The 21,137-nt window shown below is 48.7% G+C and overlaps 4 protein-coding genes and 1 non-coding gene across 8 annotated transcripts; 2 read left to right on the top strand and 3 right to left on the bottom strand.

The window, feature by feature from the left end:
* The first annotated feature begins 5,222 nt into the window (after positions 1-5,222).
* Positions 5,223-7,233, top strand: LOC117844503 (uncharacterized). Its single transcript, XM_072291680.1, has one exon. It carries the CDS (start codon positions 5,265-5,267, stop codon positions 6,891-6,893), a length of 1,629 nt encoding a protein of 542 aa, XP_072147781.1. The 5' UTR covers positions 5,223-5,264; the 3' UTR covers positions 6,894-7,233.
* On the bottom strand, positions 7,091-10,479 carry LOC117845958 (uncharacterized). Of its 4 annotated transcripts, none has more exons than XM_034727048.2 (7): positions 8,468-10,479; positions 8,297-8,335; positions 8,161-8,214; positions 7,922-7,975; positions 7,732-7,785; positions 7,611-7,650; positions 7,091-7,485 (listed from the first exon to the last, which is right to left on the bottom strand). In XM_034727048.2, exons 1-7 carry the CDS (start codon positions 8,540-8,542, stop codon positions 7,478-7,480), a joined length of 324 nt encoding a protein of 107 aa, XP_034582939.1. In that variant the 5' UTR covers positions 8,543-10,479; the 3' UTR covers positions 7,091-7,477. The 4 variants fall into 4 exon arrangements, with proteins under 4 accessions (XP_034582939.1, XP_034582937.1, XP_034582936.1 ...); XM_034727046.2 differs by having other exon boundaries at positions 7,576-7,650; positions 8,297-8,393; positions 8,468-10,457; XM_034727045.2 differs by having other exon boundaries at positions 7,576-7,650; positions 8,468-10,211.
* A 2,305-nt stretch (positions 10,480-12,784) lies between these two features.
* LOC117845386 (flowering-promoting factor 1-like protein 5) lies at positions 12,785-13,573 on the bottom strand. The gene has a single exon (XM_034726413.2). The coding sequence runs from the start codon at positions 13,420-13,422 to the stop codon at positions 13,105-13,107; it is 318 nt and encodes a 105-aa protein (XP_034582304.1). The 5' UTR covers positions 13,423-13,573; the 3' UTR covers positions 12,785-13,104.
* A 4,954-nt stretch (positions 13,574-18,527) lies between these two features.
* Positions 18,528-18,598, top strand: TRNAG-CCC (transfer RNA glycine (anticodon CCC)). The gene has a single exon. It is a non-coding gene; the product is annotated as a tRNA-Gly (tRNA).
* A 433-nt stretch (positions 18,599-19,031) lies between these two features.
* On the bottom strand, positions 19,032-21,137 carry LOC117842347 (uncharacterized). The gene is made up of 2 exons (XM_034722758.2): positions 20,366-21,137; positions 19,032-19,372 (listed from the first exon to the last, which is right to left on the bottom strand). Exon 1 carries the CDS (start codon positions 20,931-20,933, stop codon positions 20,367-20,369), a length of 567 nt encoding a protein of 188 aa, XP_034578649.1. The 5' UTR covers positions 20,934-21,137; the 3' UTR covers positions 19,032-19,372; position 20,366.

The raw sequence follows: 21,137 nt of genomic DNA, 5'->3' as shown, positions 1-21,137 counted from the left end.
GTGAACAAAACTAGAATGAAACTTGTGCCACGTGACGAAGCTTCTATTTATGGAATCTCCATACGTTTTTGTGCTAGCTGGTCGTGACAACGTTTCAGCGTATCATGAATAATGTAGAATCGTGCATTTTTTTAATGAGTTAAGAATTAATTGAAACTTGTGGCATCGTAATGTCGTAATGAAGTTTACGGAACTTTCATTTCTAAAAAATACAAAAGCCAAACCGGCCCATGCTGACTGCTGAGTACTAAATTAAAAGAATTAATTGAAACTAAAGGCATTATAGACAATTGAACTTTTCAACTAATCCCTAACCGGGTCATGATCCTATAGAATCCAAACAAACTAGATTATCACTATTCAGAATCCGGAATCCTATGATCACTATCTACTGTCCAGATTGTCATTATGCCTAGGAGGTCCAAACGGGATCTTAGTAAAACGGTATGGATCCAAGTTACACCTATTAGTTATCACTAAAATCAAACTTCTTCAAACTTGAGTTACCCCTGGCCTAATTAACTCGTGACTGCCAGCCACAACACGATGGAAGACAAAAGAGAGACTAGGAAGCATCTAGCCAACCTCTGATCTGTGGGAGATAACCACCTTTCGCTCGGTGAATAACCGTAGCGAATTCATGAACAAATTTACCAATTTAAAACCGCATGGCTCCAAGTTAAATTCAAACCTTACTACCACTGGCGTAATTAGCTCGTGGCTGCCAGTCACAGCACAGGGTGGCGTACGACCGTACGTGGTGAAATGTGGACTGTACTCTAATAAACATGCGTGTCAGGACGGTAATTATTCCTTGTCCAAAGGCAAAAGCTGCGGGGCCTGTCCTGCGCCCCCGGCTCGCCGCGCGGGCCCCACGCGTGGTACGCCCGTGCATGTACCGCCACGGGAGCCCCCAGCCCGCCTCGGACCGCGGACGCCACCCCCGATCTGCCCTTGCCCTGACGCGGTTTACTGCCGAATTTACTACTCCCGCTCACTGCTGCTCTAGCTCCAGGCCCTTCCCTTTTCGCTTTTCTTTTCTTTTTCTTCGGGACCTGCGGATGTTGAGCAGCTCGAGGTTTACGGCCGTCGCCGGCTGGCACAGGGCTCACGGCTCATCCGATTTCGATCCGTTCATCGTGGCGCTCGCTTCCTGCGTTGGTCTTTCTCGCAACAAAAGATCGATCTCGCAGTCGCATTGCGCCGCCGGCGATGATCTATGTCTATGGTCGTTGTAGCACTGCTGGAGTCCACCATGCACATTCCTTGGACTCATCACTCCAGTAACAGCAGTAGCTGCTGCTGCTGGTGGTGGTGGTGTAGGATGGCAGTTTCGAAATTAAACCGGTCCCTGTCACTAGGTTCATCCTAACGCCTAACCTAGCAACGTCTTTGAGCTAGCAGTCTGCTAGGATTAGGATCGCAATGGATGTAGCTTTCAGCCTTTCACCACAAATGTTTGGGCGTGATCGATGAAACCAGACAAAGGCATAAACAACACCCGCACTTGGGAGGCAATTTGCGTGTACAGGCATGCATAAACTCTCATCCATCTCCATTCTACCTAAGAGCCGCCATGCTCACTGATACCTAAAACTTCACCTCGCCAGCATGATTCAGGAACCACGATACGACTTGTTGCAAGCGTTGCTGGCTGAGCAAGCTCCACCAACGGCTGTCACTGAGATCCTGATGACGGAGGCGGCAGCGCATTGGAAGCAGTATCGAAATGTGGATACGCTGGCCAGAATTTATCAAGCCCTTGTTTACTTCACCCCCAACTCCCAATTTTAGCACTATGCAAAAGAAGATTCCCCATCACATCAAACTTGCGGTACATGCATGGAGTACTAAATGTAGATGAAATTAAAAACTAATTGCACAGTTTTGTTGTACTTTGCGAGACGAATCTTTTGAGCCTAATTAGTCAATGTTTGGACAATAATTCACAAATACAAACGAAACGCTACAGTGTGCTACAGTGCCAGCCCAGTAATTTGGCACCTCCCAATTTGACCAACTAAACAAGGCCAAGCTTCCCGTCAGTGCTGGTGACTGCACACGCACTCTCTTGAAATTGAACCTGACCTGCCTTTCGTTGACTCATTCAAGGAACTGTTTCATACCCCTTGTTTAGTTCCACCCAAACTCCCAATTTTGACACTATGCAAAAAGAAGATTCCCCGTCACATCAAACTTGCGGTACATGCATGAAATGCTAAATGTAGACGAAATCAAAAACTAATTGCACAGTTTTGTTGTACTTTGCGAGACGAATCTTTTGAGCCTAATTAGTCAATGTTTGGACAATAATTCACAAATACAAACGAAACGCTACAGTGTGCTACAGTGCTACAACAGTAATTTTGGACACCCAAATTCAGAGCAACTAAACAAGACCATAGTCTCCCCACCATGAAATTTGACCCTAGAAAAGTGACCGCCACTACGGCCTCCTCCAACGGGAGCACGTCAGCTAGCGTCGGATTCCTGCTGTCGTGGATGTGAGAGAGAGTCTGAAAAACTCCACGCTAGCGTGGCAAGAAGAGATAAGCTCATTCGCCTCCTTTCCCACTCTGCTCTCTCTCCCCCTTAGCCTGACTCACGAAGGACGAGTGGACGACGGCGGCGCGAGGCGCGCACGACACGGCGGCGGCCGTGCGCCGGTGTGACCCTCACCGCGGGAGCCGGCGAGCGTGAGCGGGGCCCGGCGCTGCTGGGAGGCGGCGCGCAGGCCCATCCCGACGGGACCACGTCAAGCGTCCGGCCAGCAGCGACTGGACGGTGGCGCGCAGGCTGGCGCGGGCGGCGGACGGCGAGCGACCGGCGAAGCTGCTACGCGGCGGCGCACGTGCCCGCACGTGCAAGGGAACGGTGATGTGGCCACGGCTCGCCGGATCCGCCGAGAAGGAGACGACGGTGACGGAGTGCTATAAGTTGACATGGAACTGCCACGTAGGCCTTTGAGCTATCTGACGAGGCCTAATTGGAAAGCAAAAGTTGCAGCCCAGTCCTCCTGGTGAGGTTGATTTTTGCTTGGACCTCAGGAACCTCCCGAGAAAGAGAAACGCAACGGCTGAACGGCTGCTTTGCATTGATCGCCATAGGCATCGGCGCGGCGGAGGTCCTACGTACAAGTGCGGCGAGCTTTCAGAATAAAAAAAAAGCAGCAGAAGGCTGGAGGTGGAGGGGATGGGAAGAGAGGTAGAGGAGGCTTTCTACATCAAAAGCCGGGCCCCTCTGGGCAGCCTGTCTCGCCAATTCAATTCCTCTGCCTCTCTTCTCTGTTTCTGTTTCACCCGAATCGAATCCGCCGTCACTGTTTCTTCTTTCATCTTTCTTTTTTCCGCACACATTTTACATTTACGAGATGCCCTGCGCGTCTCTTGTGCGTACCGGAACCTTTGGCGACATGTGTGCTGCCTGCTGCATCTTGCCATTGGCCATTGCGAGAGCAAAGCCATGGCCGGGCGCGCAGGCAACGCAGGCCGCTCGCTGCTGCCGGCCCCGCGCCCCTGCGAACGTGGAGGACAGAGGACATGGAGCGCCGATGGATGAGGCCTCCATACATGCATCGTACGCGCGCACATGCCATTTCCGGGGAGGTCGATCGTGCACTGTTTCCGCGCCCGCCGCGGCAGAACGGCCCCAACTCCGGCGCTGCGGAAGGATTTTGGATGTGCTCGCCGTCGGTTTGATCGACGGGTTGGTTGAAGAGTTCTTTTTTCCACTAAATATCGTTTTCATGCCACATTTGATTCGAGTCATCATTATTTGTCTAATCTTAGGCACCGTTCGGGGAACATCAGATTCTCAAAATCCAAAATCTGGATTGCCCTCTAAACATGATAGATTCTTACCCAGATTCTACAATCTAGATTTTGGATTCTGAGAATCCTAGAAGCTGCTTAAAGGTTGATTCTACCAGATTTTGCATGCATATTTTACCATTTTACCTATCAACCTTTCGGATAATTATCCAATCTGCTATTGTCCACTTTTTTGGGTAGCAAGGGCATAAAAGTCATCTATTTAACAAATTACTATACAATCAGATTTTGGAATTTATGATCAAACAACACCATCCAAATTTTGCTTAGATCTGGATTCTCAAAATCCATCTAAAATCTAAATTTTCAAAATTCATAATTGGATCCAAACGTGACCTTTAGTCTTGTCCTGAGTTTCGTAGGTCTCACGAGGTTTGGGCTGGGATGATTTGATGCCCAAGTCGGCAGGCCGCCGTCGTTGTTGCAGATGCAGGGCCATTCCCGGCGATCTTGATACCCGACAGTGATAGCAACTTCAGCAAGGGCCAACAAGTGATCACCGCCAACGCAGTCCTGCTGGCCGCTGCATCGGCTGGTTGACGGAACGTTCACCAAGCGCCGCGACGCCGAAGCAGGGGACGAGGATTTTGGCTTTTGGGCACGCGAGCACGGCCGAGGCGAGCGCGACGCACGTGTACATGCACGTCACGTAGGCTGGGGGGATCCTGTACTGTAAGCCACTGTGCACGTGTACATGCGGATCAATGATCGGCGGCCTGCGCTGGGCGCATGCACGCAGGCGGCGTCTTGTCTGTCGCCGCGAAAGGGCGTCGCCGTACCGGCAGCGCACGAGCGGCGTCTCAGGCGAGACGGCTGCAGGCGCCCCGGATAGGCGGAGCCAAGCGCGTCCGCGCATGCGACGGGCCAGGCTCGCGTCACATCGTGTCGGGCTCTTTCATTCACTCTTGTCGTGGCGCCTGTGAGCTCTGTGTGATTGCTTCCATGCCGTTGGAATTCTCGTCCCACCTGTTCGTGCGGCTGTGCAGCTCGTGAGCGGATAAATTTTGTATTGTTTAACCTCAGAAATACGACTTTTCTTTCTTTTCCGAGAACAGTGATATAAGACTTTCTCCAGTGCTTTGGTTGGAGAAAGTATGGTCTGTTCGCTTCAGCTTATAAGCCGGCTAAAAAGCTAAAACAGTTGATTTGTTGTGAGAGAAAAATACTGTTTGGTGGCTGATAAGCCGGCTGAATAAGCTGAAGCGAACAGGACCATATATTTTCTCGTTCAGGATGGTTGGGCTCTAAAAGAGCCCACAGGTAAGCTCAGCCCATCAAACAAAGCTTACGCCTGGGTCCAGCCCACCTAATAAAGTGGTGGAGCCCACCATCAAGAACCGCCACCAAGTGCGGAAAACGTAAACGACATCCAGCGATTTCCTCTGTTTTTCTCCCCCCACTCTCCTCTCCCGCCCCAGGCCCCAGCCCGATGCGATGGCCGCGTCCACCTCCGCCGTGCCGCCGCTCGCCGCCTTCGCGTCTCTCCTCACGGCGCGCCGCTTCGCCGAAGCCAGGTCCAAGCTGTCCTCCCTGCTGACGCCGCACCTCCTCGCGGTGCCGTTCCCCGACCTCGCTGCCTCCTCCCTCCCGCGCGGCGCGCCGCCGCATGCCGTGGCGGCCTTCCACGACATGCTCTTCCGCGCGTACGCCGACGCGGGCGCGGCAGACCGTGCGGCCGAGGCACTCGACCTCACCGTCTCCCGACTCGGCCGCCTCGACCCTCGCTCGCTCACGTCCTCCCTCCTCTCCCTCCGCCGCGCCGGACAGCTCGCCGCCGCCACCGACCTCCTCAGGCGGGCGCTCACCTCCTGTCCGGATTCCGTGTCGCCACTCTCCGCGTCTGTGGTCGTCGATGGGTTCTGCAAGTCCGGCCGCATCGCCGACGCTCGCCAGCTGCTCGACGAAATGCCTCGCCACGGCGTGAAGCCGAATGCCTTGTGCTACAACTCACTGCTTGACTGTTACAAACGCCAAGAGGATGACAAACAGGTCGAGGAGGTGCTCAGGATCATGGAAAACGAAGGGATTGAGGCGACAGTTGGGACATACACGATCCTGGTCGACTGTTTATCGGCAGCCAGGGATATCGACAATGTTGAAGCTCTGATCGATGAGATGAAGACAAAGAATGTTGCAGGGGATGTGTACTTCTACACGGCGGTCATCAACGCATACTGTCGTGCAGGGAATGTGCGGAAGGCCTCTGAGGTATTTGATGAATGTGTTGGCAATGGTATTGAGCCAAACGAGCGTACATACGGTGTATTGATCAATGGATTCTGCAAGATTGGGCAGATGGAGGCTGCAGAGATGTTGCTAGCAGATATGCAAGGGCGAGGTGTTAGGTACAACCAAATTATTTTTAATACGATGATCGATGGGTACTGCCGTAAAGGGATGGTGGACAGTGCTCTTCAAATAAAGGTGGCCATGGAGAAAACAGGAATCGAACTGGATGTCTACACATACAACACACTAGCCTGTGGTCTTTGCAGGGTGAATAGAATGGATGAGGCTAAGACTCTGTTGCATATCATGATCGAGAATGGCGTGGCGCCAAATTATGTCAGCTACACTACATTGATCAGCATACATTGCAAGGAAGGTGACATGGTGGAGGCTAGAAGGCTGTTCCGAGAAATGGCAGGGAAAGGGGCAATGCCCAGTGTTGTGACCTACAATGTTATGATGGATGGGTACATCAAGAAGGGGAGCATCCGCGAGGCTGAGAGGTTCAGAAAGGAGATGGAGAAGAAAGGGTTTGTTCCAGATGTATACACTTATGCATCGCTAGTTCATGGCCACTGTGTCACTGGGAAGGTGGATGTGGCGCTGAAGCTGTTTGAAGAGATGAAACAGAGGGGAACAAAACCTAATGTGGTGGCATATACGGTTCTGATATCAGGTCTGGCAAAGGAAGGGAGATCAGAGGCGGCGTTCCAACTGTACGATGATATGTTGAAAGCTGGATTGACTCCAGATGAATCAGTATATTCTGCTCTTGTAGGAAGCCTTCACACAGATAAACGGAAAGGTATTTTAGCACAAACTAAGGTTTCTTAGGCAGCACTGGTTTTAAGGGAAGATAATGTAAGTTTCCTCAAAGCAACTGAAGAGGCAAGCAATCCAGATTGTTGCATTTTACTCTGAGTCTCTGATGACCATAAGTTGGTTTCTCAGAAATGCTTACATGTTGATGTGCAATGTTACATGGCCATTCCAGATCCTCATCGGGTAGCACATCTTTTATTTCTAGCATGTGTAGAACCAGAGGTTGTTGTGCATACTTCATTTGAAAATTGAAGTTGTAGACTTGGAACTGTTACAAAACAAGCAATTCTTGTACATGTAGTGGACCACTTTACAAGATTAATCCGAAACGTTGCACTTCAGTTTGCTGGTACTGGTAGATATTTGCACCTGATGGTATGGATTCAAAAATAATACGAGTACTACATATGATTTAGTGTATTTGCCAGCTTTTTTCCTTTTTGATCCACCGAAAGGAGCTGAATATCCAGCAGGATAAACTTCACCTCTGGAAGGTTGTACCAATTCACGCTTGTGTTGCTGTTTGTTCTTCCATACTAGCATCAGTGTCAACCTTCAATGCTTGGTCTTGGGTCTGCAGGGCTTGTTCTGTGTCGTTATTGCTCTACAAAACAAGAAAATCATTGTAATTTCTTGTGCAACAGCATGGCTCAGTGGCATTTTATCTCGTAGATATTTCTCGTGTAAAACCAACCATCTCTAAAGTTGTGATTTGCGTAGGTAGATTACCCTTCTCTTTCTGGATTGCAGACCTAATCTCCTTCATTTCCTAGAAGCAAAACAAGAAGATGGTGAGATGCTCCTGGACACTGAACTAAAAGGATGAAAAGTCGTCGGAAAGAAGGCACACCAATTTCAGCTGCTCCACTTCAGAGTCAAGTCCCTTCTTCAGACCCTGGAGTTCCTGTATGTAACACAGTTTTATCATCACTGCATATCGTAATCGTTAATGGGCGCAGCACTCACACAATGGCACACGCCTATGGTCTATGGTCTGTGGAGTTTACAAACTTGGGGAGAAAGAACAGAACAAAACTCACATTCTGGCATGTCCGGACCTGTGTCTCTACGTTGGAGCGCCAGTTCTGCACCTCCTGAAACAGAGTTCAGTCCATTGCAGCTCATCAGCATCTGATCATCAAACCAGCGAATTTCCGGAACTCTTAAAAAATAATTTCCAAATCCAAGTTTTTCAACTCGCCGATTGCGTTTGTTCATTCTGACAGACTAATCAATTGCGCGAGCTCTTATCTGCATTTCGTCAGAGGATCATGCATACCTGTTTCAGCTTCTGGATCCTCTCCAGCAACTCCGCCTGCGACGAGGTCAGCTCCTGAAACACAAAGCTCACAAGAATCCGTCAACTCACCCAAAATTCCATTGCTGCAAAGAATCCCGCGCGCCCTGTAAACCACCTTGACGCGCGCGTCCAGCTGCTCGAACCCCAACAGTCTCTGCAGATCACGAACCAGAACGGGAACGCACACCATGAACACAAGCGGACTTGGGCGGCTAAATTTTGCAAGAACCGATCAGAGTTCTAAATTATGGACTCGATCACCGAAGCAGCGATTGAGCACGCCTACCGGATGACGAGGCGCGGCGGCGGTTGCCGGAGGAGGAAGAGACGGTGGCGGCGGGGCAGTGCTCTCGGCGGCCATCCGGAGGGTTGATTGGCGGAGTCTGTGAGTTGGGCCCCGCCACCGGATCGACTGGCTTCCTACCTGGAGGCTAGCATTTGTCTCCAATGGAAGCAAGGCTGTCGGGTTGGTAGGTGGGTCAGGTTGCTCGTTGTTGTCTTCCTCGCCTGCAGATCAAGTGTCGTCAGCCGGTTGCGGTTGCAGGCAGCTGCTTCCGCCTTCAATGGCGCGTTGCCTTTACGTCACCATCTGTTTACCTGTCCCCGATACGTACATGTCCACCGCTGGGAATTCATGTAAGGGGATCACGCTCGGTTCACGTGAAATTTTCAAGGAAAGTGCCATATTCACGTGTGACAGAGGCTCCAGCACAGGAACAAAGAAGAGTCAATCTGATTGTCCTCTGAACATCTCGATATCACTGTACCAGTGCATGGCATTGTTACAGTCTTAGACTATACAGTGGCTGCAGTGTACGGTCCTTGTTCTGGTTGAGTTTGTTTTTTTGGAAAGTTCCAGATTTGGCTAGTCGTTTGGCAGAGCCAGGTTCTGGCCAGCCCAGCCAGGGCTCACGAGATGCAAAGATGTTGTTCGACAATTTTGCATTTGGTGGGTCTGGCTTATTTGAGATTTGTTTGTTGACCTATGCAAATTGGTGGACTGAGTAACTCCAAGAGTACTTCAAAAAATTCTTTCCCAAAACTATATTTTTATCGGGGATTCTTCCAAAATTTTTTTTCCCAAAAACATATCAATCCACAGCAGATCGCTAATAAATAGCCCCCAATATTTTAAAACAGCCCACGTCATCGTATTGGACCCATCGGAAGGGACGCGCGAGCGTGCGGGAATCAGGATTGGGGGAGGAATGCTAACGCTAAAATATACGCGGTGGTAGGCTGTTTTTTAGCGTTGCTAAAAAGCTAAGGAAGATTTGGGTGAACTGTTGGAGTTCGTTTTTTCTCTTTTTTTCTCTAAAAAAAGTATTGGAGGTAAGATTAGCAGCCTCTTGGAGTTGCTTTACCTTGCATCCTAGCTTAGCTGTGGTAGACTTACCACGCTCGCCCACGCCGCACCTCGCGCCGTAGCTACTTGCCCACGCTCGCTACCTCGACCCGGTGCTCGCGCCACCAGCCAAGCACCGCCGCCCACCGCGGCCGCTTGCTCGCGCCGCACAACCCGCTCCCGCCGGGGCTTCCCAGTCAGTGAGCTCGCCGCCACCGCTGCCCACCGCACGCTGCCGCTGCAAGGAGAAATCGGGGAGCGCGAGCGTCGTCATCCCCCTTGGTCCTCACAGACCGCTACCGCCGCCACTAGCAGGGGAGTCGACACTGCTGCAGATGCCGTCCCGGCCCTCTCACCATTGCCCCTTTAATTTCTTCCTCACTGGGCATGGGGCGGTGGCGGCGCATCGGCGAGGCTGCACGCATCCATACATCATCATCGGTGTGGGTCGGGAGGCCGTAGGTGAGCTCCGACAAGGGGCACGACGGGTAGAAGTTGACGGCCATGTGCTGCTCCTGCTCGCCCAGCGTCTCCTTCATGTAGCTTGGCTCCTGACCCAGGCTCTCCAAGATCGTCACGTACAGCCTGAACCCAAGCTCCCGAACCTCTGTGCAGTAACTGCTCATCGTCTCCCTGAACATACGCGTGCGTGCCATCAATCTCAGAAATATAACTACTACTTCTTTCAATAATCGAAGAATTTTAGCTCATGCTCGTGCTTGAGCTCGTCCTCGGCGGGCAGCGGGCCGGTGGCTCCAGGAAGCGCGAGCTCGGCTCGACCGCGAGGCGCACGGCAGGGGCTTGGCCTGCGGCAGCTTGGCTGGCAGGGTGGCTGAGGGCACGGGGGAGAGGCGCGGGTGGCGAGCGCACAAGCAGGCTCCAGGACGAAGCGGTGGTGGTGCTCGGCTGGAGGTCATGGCGTGGCGGGGCTCCGACGTTGAGATGGGGCAGGGCTGGGGTCGCGAGGCACCGAGGTCACCATAACGCTGCTGCTTGGACCGGCAGAACCTGCACCGCGTGGAACTGCCGATTTTGACATTCCACGCGATGCAAGCTAGCCGGTCTTTTCCGCACCATCTCATCGTGACCTCATCCAAGCTAAAAAAAAAGAGCTAACCTGCACCAATTGGACCTCGCCCGATGCTCATCCGCGCTACAAACGACCCCATAGGATTTGGTGCCTCATCCTGGCCTCCTCCTGCCTACGGCAGCCCTCACCGTCAACCGTTGACACTCCCTACTGCCACGCTTTCCTATCAAAGTGAGTTTTCCCGTTTTAACCCAGCCCACTAGTCAACCTTCAACATTTCCGGCACTGCTCTCGAAGTCTCGCTGCCTCGCCCACCAACCGCATTCATCGGGAGGCTGACTTCCCTTCCCCAACCTTCTAGCTTCAAATCCCTAACTGTTACAAAAAAAATCCCTGAAATTCTGTTACCCTAACCTGATGAGGCTTGCATTAACCAGAGATGGAAGAAAAATATGCTAATATTGAATGAAGGGGAAAAAATTTGGGCATAGGTTGTTCGAACCAACACGCAGCTACTCCGAGCCAGTTTGGCAGGGCTCCGGCTCCTCTGAAAACGGCTCTGGCTCTAGCTCCTCGGGTGGAGTGGCTTCTCTGGCTCTAGCTCCTCCTTTTGGAAAACCGTTTGGCAAAACAGCTCGTCCGTGTAGTTTAAAATGGTTAGATAAGATGAAATACCAATAATACCCTTTTCTTTTTCTTTTCTTCCTATTTATTTATTTTCTTTCTTTCTTTTCTCTTCCTTCTTCTTTCTTTTCTCTTCCCATTCCATCGCATCGCCTTCCGCAGCCTCCCGCCGTCGCCTCCTCCCACCTCCCCACTCGTTCCTCCTCTCCTTCCCCCTCCACCGCCACCGCCCATGCCACTTCGGCTGCCTACTACCCTCGACGTTGGCCGGCCGCCGCCGGTCCGGGAAGGACCGCCGCCGGCCTAGATGCGGCCCGCCCACAACCTTCGGATCGAGGTTAGCCAGGCTCGAGCCACTGGTTTCCCCGCCTGGAGGACCTTCCCTGCGCGCGACCGTTGGCCGCCGGCCCAGGTTCATGGCGCCGCCAGCTTTGCTGTGCGACGTGAGGCGAGGAAAAGAAGCGGCGCCAGGAACGCGTGCGGAGAAGGGCGGGGGACAGAACGCGTGCGGTTGTATGCGGTGACATTTTGGGCGTAAATTTGAGCAACTCCGAGGGCAATCTCGTAACAGTGGGCCTGCGTGTGTGGGAGCGTCCGCCTAGTATAAAAACAGCTCCGGCTCCAAGAGGGCTCCTTGCTAGGAGCCGTTTCATTTTGACCCCTTTGACTTCGCCCTACCAAAGGGGTCCTCCGTATCCTATAGCAAATCCATTTTTATTTGGAAAAGAAGGATGCCACGTCACGTTATACGACATACATACACGTCTCAGTGACAAATGCGTGCTGAATTGGTGTTTTCCCGATGGAATTCCATTCCATCCCTGTCCATCTCCCGAATATCCGGCCTAGCCTTGTAGCCTTTCTCTGTAGGCTTATCATCGCGATGCAGAAGGTAGCTTGACGCAACCCGATTAATGGACAACAGCGATAGCCAAGGGAGGAAAACAAAATCCTTTTGTCAGGAATCTTAGGATGGCAGATAATGTTGAGGGCTGCCTGAGACTGAGAGGATCAGGATCCGATTCTGAACCGTCTGGAAGCAGAAGCGATGAGGTTACTGAAACCAGCTGGTCAAGACAACTCCTCAACAATAATACTACTAGAAATTAAAGTAGCGGGGGTCAAGAAAGGCGTTTCAGTCAACGCCATAGATCGCATCAAACTTAAGCACTGTCCAATCAGGTGTGTTGAGGGCTGAGAGGATCATCATTAGGATCCGATTATTTTCTAATCAAACTGTCCAGGAAAACAACCTCAACAACAATTATACTGAGAAGTAAAGAAGCGGGTCAAGAAAGAAGGTTCAATCCACGTCGTGGATCACATCGATTCAACCACTGCCGAATCAGGTGTATTGATGAGCACGAGAATGCCGTAGCTATCTGACAGTTGTATGTACATGTACCGGGTCAAGTTGGCAGGTACACTGGCTTTGTTCAGGTTCAGGAACCTGAATACATAGAGCATCTACCTACCGGTAGCAGAAGCGTAACGCTTTTTCTGATGTTTTTAATTTGGCCTGTGCGCGCGCGCGCGCGCTCATGGTGTATCCTAATTTGAAGATTTATTGATCGGCAGCAAAGTTTAATCTTTGATCGAAGTAATTGATTAAGAGGATGCTTCATTAGCTTCACACGTACTAACCCAAGGGCAATAATAGTGTACATCAAGCATCAGTACATTATGCATGTAGCTCCCACTCCTCGCATGTGGATTAACTAGCAACATTAAGCCAAGCCAAAGCAAAGTCAAAATACACACCAAGCAGCACACTGCACACATATATACATATGTAAAAGTATATACGTAGCTCATCATCCCGGCATCTGCACCTGCACACGCATCACAACCCCTAAATTGAATAGATAGGAGTATTTGAGAAGCAGAGAGCTCTGGTAGCTGGCAGCTCTCGCACAGTCGCCGACTAGGCGTCGACGACCTTGAAGTGGTCCCTGTTCTTGACGACGACGTCGTACATGTGGGTGGAACGGAGGCTGGCGAAGTCGCGCGGGATGGTGATGAGGTCTGCGCCGCCGTCGCGCTTGTGGAGCTGCACGATGGTCCGGTTCTCGTAGTAGCGCTCCCACCCCAGCGTCCCCAGCCGCCGCTCCAGCGCCTCCACCGACCGCACCACCTCGTTCGTCGGCACGTACACCAGCGCCTTCCGGCTCGCCGCCGCCGGCTGCTCCAGCTGCATCACGCCGTTCCGAAACACCCACACGCCGGCGCCCGACCCCGACATCTATCGTCTATTCCCAGCAGCCTCTGCCTTCTTTCTAGTATGCTTCGCTGATTAGCTTTGCTTGCTGCTAGCCGAATGAAGCTACTGTAGCTGCCGCTGCTGCTCTAGTGCTCCCTGTGACTGTGCGTATATATAGGGGGGCCTGGGTGCAGTTCCAGGGGTGTGATGCCGTGCAGGTGCAGATGCCGGGATGATCTCCGTCGCAGTATGCCATTTTGGCTTGCCCACGATCGACGTCGCTGTACCGACAGATTCTTCATTCTGCGATGAACTTTCCTCCACCCCAAAGGAGATTCTCCCTCTGCACCATTCATGCAAGTGCCTCGATTCCCGTCTAGTTGTTGTGTGGTGAGGCTGAAGCTTCCTTGTTCAGATGACATACGCTGTTCAGCTTCAGACGATAAGAGCTCGGCATACATCATCGGCATCATTCAGCAGCCTGCCGACGGATTCGAATGATGGACCGAAATGCCATCATATGATAAAAGATGGCAGATTATTGTACTAGCGATGATTCAGAACGCCCGACAAGCCAATCAAGTCGGTTCGACACAAACAAGGTTTTCAATTCAACATACTTTCTGCAACAAATTTTTTTTACTGGCGTGTTTTGGGTTACTGAAGATAAATTTACACATTTTTTCAAAAGGAAAAAAAGAAAAGAAAAACCGGCATGCTTATCGATGTTGCATACTTGCATCTATCTGACAGCAACATGTGTTGTACGTAGAGATTCGCACATAGCAAGCAGTCTGCTTTTAGCGGCATATAACTCGGCACCTGTTTTCAGGCATCAGAAGCTTTTGGGTGGAAAAGTCTGAGACCTTTTCTAGTGAGATGAGATAGCAACACCAATTAGAATTGTGTGCCCAACTTCCTAGTGGCCGCAATCGATCGCCAAAGATTGGTTGGTGTCGTTGTTTCAATATATAATTCTTGAGATCTCCCTAAAAATGACACTGATTATATTAGGGTGAATCAATTATCACAAAGACTTTTTTTGTCATATAAAACTGACATTAATAGGTTTTCCATTAAAGACTTAGGGCCAGTGCATTGTTGTAACGAATTGTAATTAACTTGTTGAGCATTGCATCATGAGCATCATTGTTTACTAGTATAAATTTTTTTGCTTGTTTGAATGCATTTGCATTTTTACTTGAATTATTGAATAGAGTGGAAATGCATGCCTTGTGAATAAACTTTGTTTTTCCATTAGGACATAACTTGGTAAAATACTTCTTCCTCATATATGAATTTAGGTGATTTTTTTTATGGATTTTAGGAATCCATCTTGAAGCCAACACTACTGGAAAACTGAGCATTGGTCCTAACCCTTAGTACCGATTGTTTTTTGACCTGATAATAATGTGAGCTTTAGTACCGGGTCTAACGGCTAGTTCCCCAGGAGCCCCCTGTCACCCCCTCTTTAGTACCGGTTAGGGGCTCCAACCGGGACTAAAGGTCACCCATTACTACCGGGAGGAGTCTCCACCCGGTACTAATGGGTGACCTTTAGTACCGCTTGGAGCCCCCAACCGGTACTAACTTCCCTCCTATAAAGTAGGCATCTTCTTCCTCTTGCCCGAGCCATTTCCTCTAGCTCGGGCTCCATCCATTCATGGCGAAATAGGAGAGGTGCAACCGGATTTTTGACCATTTCGTGGAAATTTCACTCATTTAAGTGTTCAAAAGGTTAGAAACTTCATCCTCCCTTGATACATGGTTAGTATACTAAGTTTTATGCTTTAGAGGTACAATGGAGAAATTCTTCATTTATATGCATGTCATTTAAAGCTCATATTTGTGATTTTTAGAATAAGCTAGAATTTTTTGAATGCTATGTTTCGTATTAGTCAAAAAATTGATATGAGATTAGAGGAATAATTTTATAGTTTAGTCCTTTACAAATATGAGCTAAATAAATTATGGGAAAAAATATAATTTGTTCATATTTTAGTCATTTGCAAATATGAGCAAGATAAATTGTGGTACATAGAGATAATAAGATGAAATAGAGGTGTGTAATTAGTTATTTTTAAAATAAGCTACAATGGAGAAAATTTTCATTTATATGTTATGTTTGAGCTAAATAAATAGTGGGAGGAAGATATAATTTGTTCTAGTTTAGTCATTTGCGAATATAAGCTAAATAAATTGTGGTACATAGAGATGGCTACTGCTGCTGGCTACTGCTGCTGAAGATAGTGGTGATGGTGGGGGCGATCGTTGTTACTCTCGCGGCAAGGGGAAAACCATAGTTAGCCCTCATGATAAGCCGAAGAAAATGAGCACGTGGGAGAGAGCAATGCTTCGTTATTTGGAAAGATGTCATGAAGATACTGTTGCGGCGGGTCAGGAACCTCCTTTTGGTGGTCGTTATGCTCCACCGCCAGTCCCGGGGGTTTTAGGTCCACTGAGTACTACTGTCGCAGGAGGTATAACTGAACCACAGGATGAGGCTGGGTCAGCAAAATTTTCATCTTCGCCGCCTAAGGATACTTAAAGTTCTCCTAGATAGTACTTAGTGGATGGTTTGTCGTAGTGTATCATGTTGTTTGGGTTCTAAATTTAGATTTGTGTATTTATAACTAAACTTTTAGAAATATTTGAGTTTGTGGTAGCGTATCATGTTGTTTGGGTCTGAAATTTAAATATGTGTATTTCTATCTAAACTTTCAGAAATATTTGAGTTTGTGGTAGCGTATCATGTTGTTTGGATCTGGAATTTAAATCTGTGTATTTCTATCTAAACTTTTAGCAACATTTAAGTTTAATGAAATTTGTATCATATTTGTTATGTTTCGTATATAATTCTATGGATGATCAGAATATCTTTGGTTTGGTAATACTTTGTAGATGGATCGGCAATGGATGTACAATGCGGACAAACGCTCCATGGAGTATATTAATGGCTTGCGTGGTTTTCTCGATCTGTCAAAGTCCAACAAACCGCCGTATGGTTTCATTTGTTGTCCATGTTGAATTTGCAAAAATGAGAAGGATTACTCATCCAGAAAGATTATTCACGCTCACATATACAGTTCAGGATTCATGCCTAACTATTTCGTTTGGACCAAGCACGGGGAAAGAGGAGTTATGATGGAAGATGATGATGATAATGATGAAGATGATAGCTACATTCCTGATTGAACTCAAGGAGGTGCCTTTGCAGATGCTGTAATGGGCGAGATTGAAGAAGATATGGTTGCAGAAGAAGGTTCTATCGATGATCTAGGTAAGGTGTTGCAAGATGCAAAGGAAAACTGTGAGAATGTGAAAGAGTCAAAGAAGTATATAATATTATCTCAAATGTAATATTATATATTAAATACAACTTTATATATATTAGCATATTAGTATACGTAAAGGAAACAAATATGAAATACTAATATACAATAAAGAAACAGAAAAGAAAATGAGAAAAGAAGCACGCTCATGTACTTGGACTTTAACGTAGAGTTCCGTGAAGAGCTTATGGAAGATTGAGCTCATGGTTACATGATCACTTTACTACTTCTGCAATTGCATTGGTGCTTGATAGAGAAAGTAGATGCCATATCTTTTGCTTATTTACTTGATAAATTATGCTCGTATTTTTATGGTCTAATGTTAAAACTTGACAAGCCTCATGCATCCACCAAATGTACAATATTATGGATAAGCCCTGCAAGTACGCAATGTACTTACGGTGTTGTCGTTAAGTATTTTTGCAGGTTTCCTTGTTGTGAGCGATGACCACATTCATCCCGCTGGAGCTGACAAAGTGGATGGATGGTGGAGGTCGCTCTAAGCTTGTGCAGGTGGTGTCTTATGGGCAAGGACATTATTGTTGCACCTTATTACTTTATATCTCCTGTTGTGTTTTAACTCTTAATCTAAGAAAAAACATGATAGGATAGCCACTAGACCTAGGCTACATCTAAGTTGAATGAGAACTCCCCTTTTTGTTGATGAAAGCTCTCATGTTCTAGTTGCTATATGTTGTAATTATAATTTCTGAAATTTTGTAAGATGATCAAGACTTGTAAATCAAAGTTTAAAATTTGCTCTCATATGTTTGCTTGTGGTGGTTGGCATGATGTAAAAACGGTATGCGAGTTATTCCTAGGCGATGCTTGAGGCGCATACCGGGGACTACCGGGATTATTTTAATTAACTTGGGTTGATCAATGGATCATAACCAGGTTTAGTTGAGATAATTTGCACGGTTCCTTACAATTGTGGCTTCTAAAGGCTCTACCTGATCCAGACAGTTTTTCATCTACAAGCTTTTATAACAACCCATAAGTTACAATCAGCTATTTACAATCCGGGTGAATCTAATAAGGCTCTTAATCTCTTGTTTACCATTATATACCGACATAACAATGTGAACATGGTAATCTATAAGCAAAGAAAAGCAGAAGCCGCCGAAGGAGCATCTAGAAGGTTCGACGTTCCGTAAGGCCGGACTTTTGATCTAGATGAATTGTCAACGTAGTGCATCTTCCTATCGCTGATGAATAGATACGGTATCACGCATATATTATATTATTGTAAAAGGAAAAGCAGGCGCCGGGGACGTTGCTGTTGCGGCAATAATGGCGGGCGCTACCGGCGGCTTGACACGGGCCAGGGAATAGAGATGCAGCGCGGCAAAGCCGAGGGGACAGGGGGCCGGAAGGTCGCGGTCGCACGAGGGCGTCACGTGGAGCCGCTTACCAGCGGCTGCCGCTGTCGCGCTCGCGCGGTGGGGGCATCGTCGCCGCCTGCGCGTTCACGTGGACACGCATGCAGAAGCAGAACTGCAGGGGGGCCGGCCGGCGCAAGGGATGACGCCTGAATGCCTGATGGCATGACAGCGCCGGTTCGAGACTTTTTGGCAGTTGTGCTGTGGACGTCGCAAAAGTTGGGAGTCCACTTGGCTGGCAACTGGCAAGGACAGGGTGCTCGGCGATCCGAATGGATTGCCCGGACATACGATATCATGTTTCAGAGGCAAATCGTCAATTGCCAAAAATGCCATGCCACACTGAATTTCACGCAGACAACTCCGATCGCTGGAGTAAGGGAGGCGACGCAGCTAAATTTTATATTATTATCACTCGCCTCTAACCCAACAAGCGCATCTGGTGTAGTGGTATCATAGTACCCTCCCACGGTACTGACCGGGGTTCGATTCCCCGGATGCGCATCTTTTTTTACTGTTCCTGGTCTTATTAAGACCCAAAGCAATCCATGTTTTGATATAGGGGCGTTTGGTTACTTTTGCTTATTTTTAGCACGTGAATATTTAGATACTAATTAGGAGTATTAAACGTAGACTATTTACAAAACTCATTGCATAAGTGGAGGCTAAACGGTGAGACGAATCTATTAAGCCTAATTAGTCCATGATTTGACCATGTGTTGCTACAATAAATATTTAAATATTGTACGTTTAATACTTCTGATTAGTATCTAAACATTCGATGTGACGGGTGCTAAAAATAAGCAGGGAAACCAAACCAGGCCATAATCTTGTTCAAGCGCTTATAATTTTCCTTGCCTGAAATATTATCTCGTCCAGATGCACACGCCGGACGTGCGATGCCCTTGGTCTAGGTCCAACCGGCCAACAAACTGACTAACTGAGAATCTAGCATCATGTTAGCATCGCATTCAGTAGTTCTACCAGATAGCAGTGGCCTACAGCCTACTACAGCCCAGAGCCCCAGACAATCTGATCCATACATGCAGTACAAGGGACTATAACATCACTCATCACCTAATTTACGAGTTGTACATGAGAAACTCCAGTATCATAGCCCCAGGATTGCCCGAGAACAAGACTACTAGTACTAATACATACAGGAAGACCACCTCTCCTAACATCGGTTTCCAACCATTGTAGAACTGCTTACAGTTACAGATCACAAATGCAAAGGACACATCTTTCAGAGTTTCAGCATCACAAGCCATGGCACACCTGTAAGCATGATGGAAATGGAAAATCAGAATCATATATCTCAAACCAGGCATCTACAGGTGCCATATTCAGCAATATGAGAAAAATACACCTATTTAGCACATCCGGATATTATATATGGACTGTAACAGAATAGAATAGCTTAATGCAGAAGAGCCAGCACAATGCAGCAACTGTCAACTGGGGATATTTAGGGCTGTAACATTGCTAGTATGGCTGTAAAGCAGATTTCCATGGTAGATGCTAGATAACAGCCCACCATATGCACAAGGATGGTCATTTATCAAAGCTGCCAGATTAAAAGATTGGATGATCACCATTTCACAAAAAAAAGAAAGAAAGAAAGAAAAAGAAGACAGATTGGATGATCGTCTTAAATGATATGACTACGCAAACCCAACTTATGCAACTCAATTTGAGGTTGTCTTCACATACATAAACAGAAAATTTTCAAATGATGAATCACCCAGCAGAATTCCATGTCAGGAATTACTTTGCTTGATAATTTAGTGCGATTTAGGAGGTAATCCGATCTGTATTTGAAGTGAATCAGTCCATCGAAAACTATTTAGCACATTGTATGAAGCCTTGAACAGATAAGTGGAGCATAATGTTCCATGTTCATTCATAGGATAAATCACGCCTTCCAATTGAATGAAGTCTTAACATATTCCATCAATTAACTTACTATCTGTGTGTTAAATTTCTTCACTTTATGAACAGCATACTGTATAATGCCATAGCAACCATTTAAAAGTTAAGTAATTCAACAAGTAATCTGATCCAATTACTCCATTAGATTTATCAGAAGGCAGAAAACATATATTGGCACTGACAAAGATGAAATTTGGCAACAGCTATCATCACATCTCACAGCCAATCAATCATTCCGTACATAAACATATGCCTGAAGCCTTGAACACAACAGTAAGGCGTGATCTCTAATCAGCCAAATGGTGAATAACCAACCAGACCACAGGCCTCTGCCCTCACCTCACATGAGCTCCTCCTCCTTGCGGAGGTACTCCCCGGCGTCCGCCTGGTGAAGCACGACCACAGCGTTCGTGTCCGCCTTCCTGCAGTCCTGCGCCGACCTCGCAGCGATGCCGAACCCGAGCGGCACGTCGGCCATGGACATGACGACGACCCCGTCCCCCGCCTTGGTGTTCTCGGTGATGCGCGCGAGGGAGGACTTTGGCACGGAGTTGCCGAAGAGGAAGGAGCGCTCGGTGTCGGGCTTGAGCCAGACGCGGCGCCGCGCGTGGGCCGCGAGGAGGTCGAGCGCGTGGACGGTGAGGTGGAACGCGCCGTGGTGGGTGAACTTGCCGATGGGCGTCCCCACGCCGGCGAGGCGCGGGCGAGCGACGGTGGTGGCGCGGCGGACGAGCGCCTCGGAGGCGTAGTAGACGCGGTTCCGGTGGAGGCGGAAGCAGTAGCGGCCGTGCTCTGGGTCGGGGCCCTCGACGGCGGGCCGCTCCAGGAGGTGCTTCAGGTTGGGCCCCGTGAATTTGAACAGCTTCTCGAATACCTGCGTGGTCTCTTTCTCGTCGAGAGGCCTCATGGCGCGGCGGCAGCGGCAGCGGCAGCGGCAGGGTTCGAGGACGGAGGTTTGGTGCGTGGCGGCGGCGGGTGACGGATTTGGGGACGGAGACGGACGTAGGGTTTTATTTTTGGGCAGAGGGCTCTTGGTTTCATTTGGACGTACTGATTGTTGGCCGTTGGATCGGATCAGACAAATCCAACAGTTGGTGGCGTCCCTGGCCGG

This window comes from Setaria viridis, chromosome 2 (assembly GCF_005286985.2).
Source record: "Setaria viridis chromosome 2, Setaria_viridis_v4.0, whole genome shotgun sequence".
Classification (NCBI taxonomy): Eukaryota; Viridiplantae; Streptophyta; class Magnoliopsida; order Poales; family Poaceae; genus Setaria; species Setaria viridis.
The sequence above is the reverse complement of the archived record's forward strand: the minus strand, read 5'-3'. Positions and strand labels throughout refer to the sequence as shown.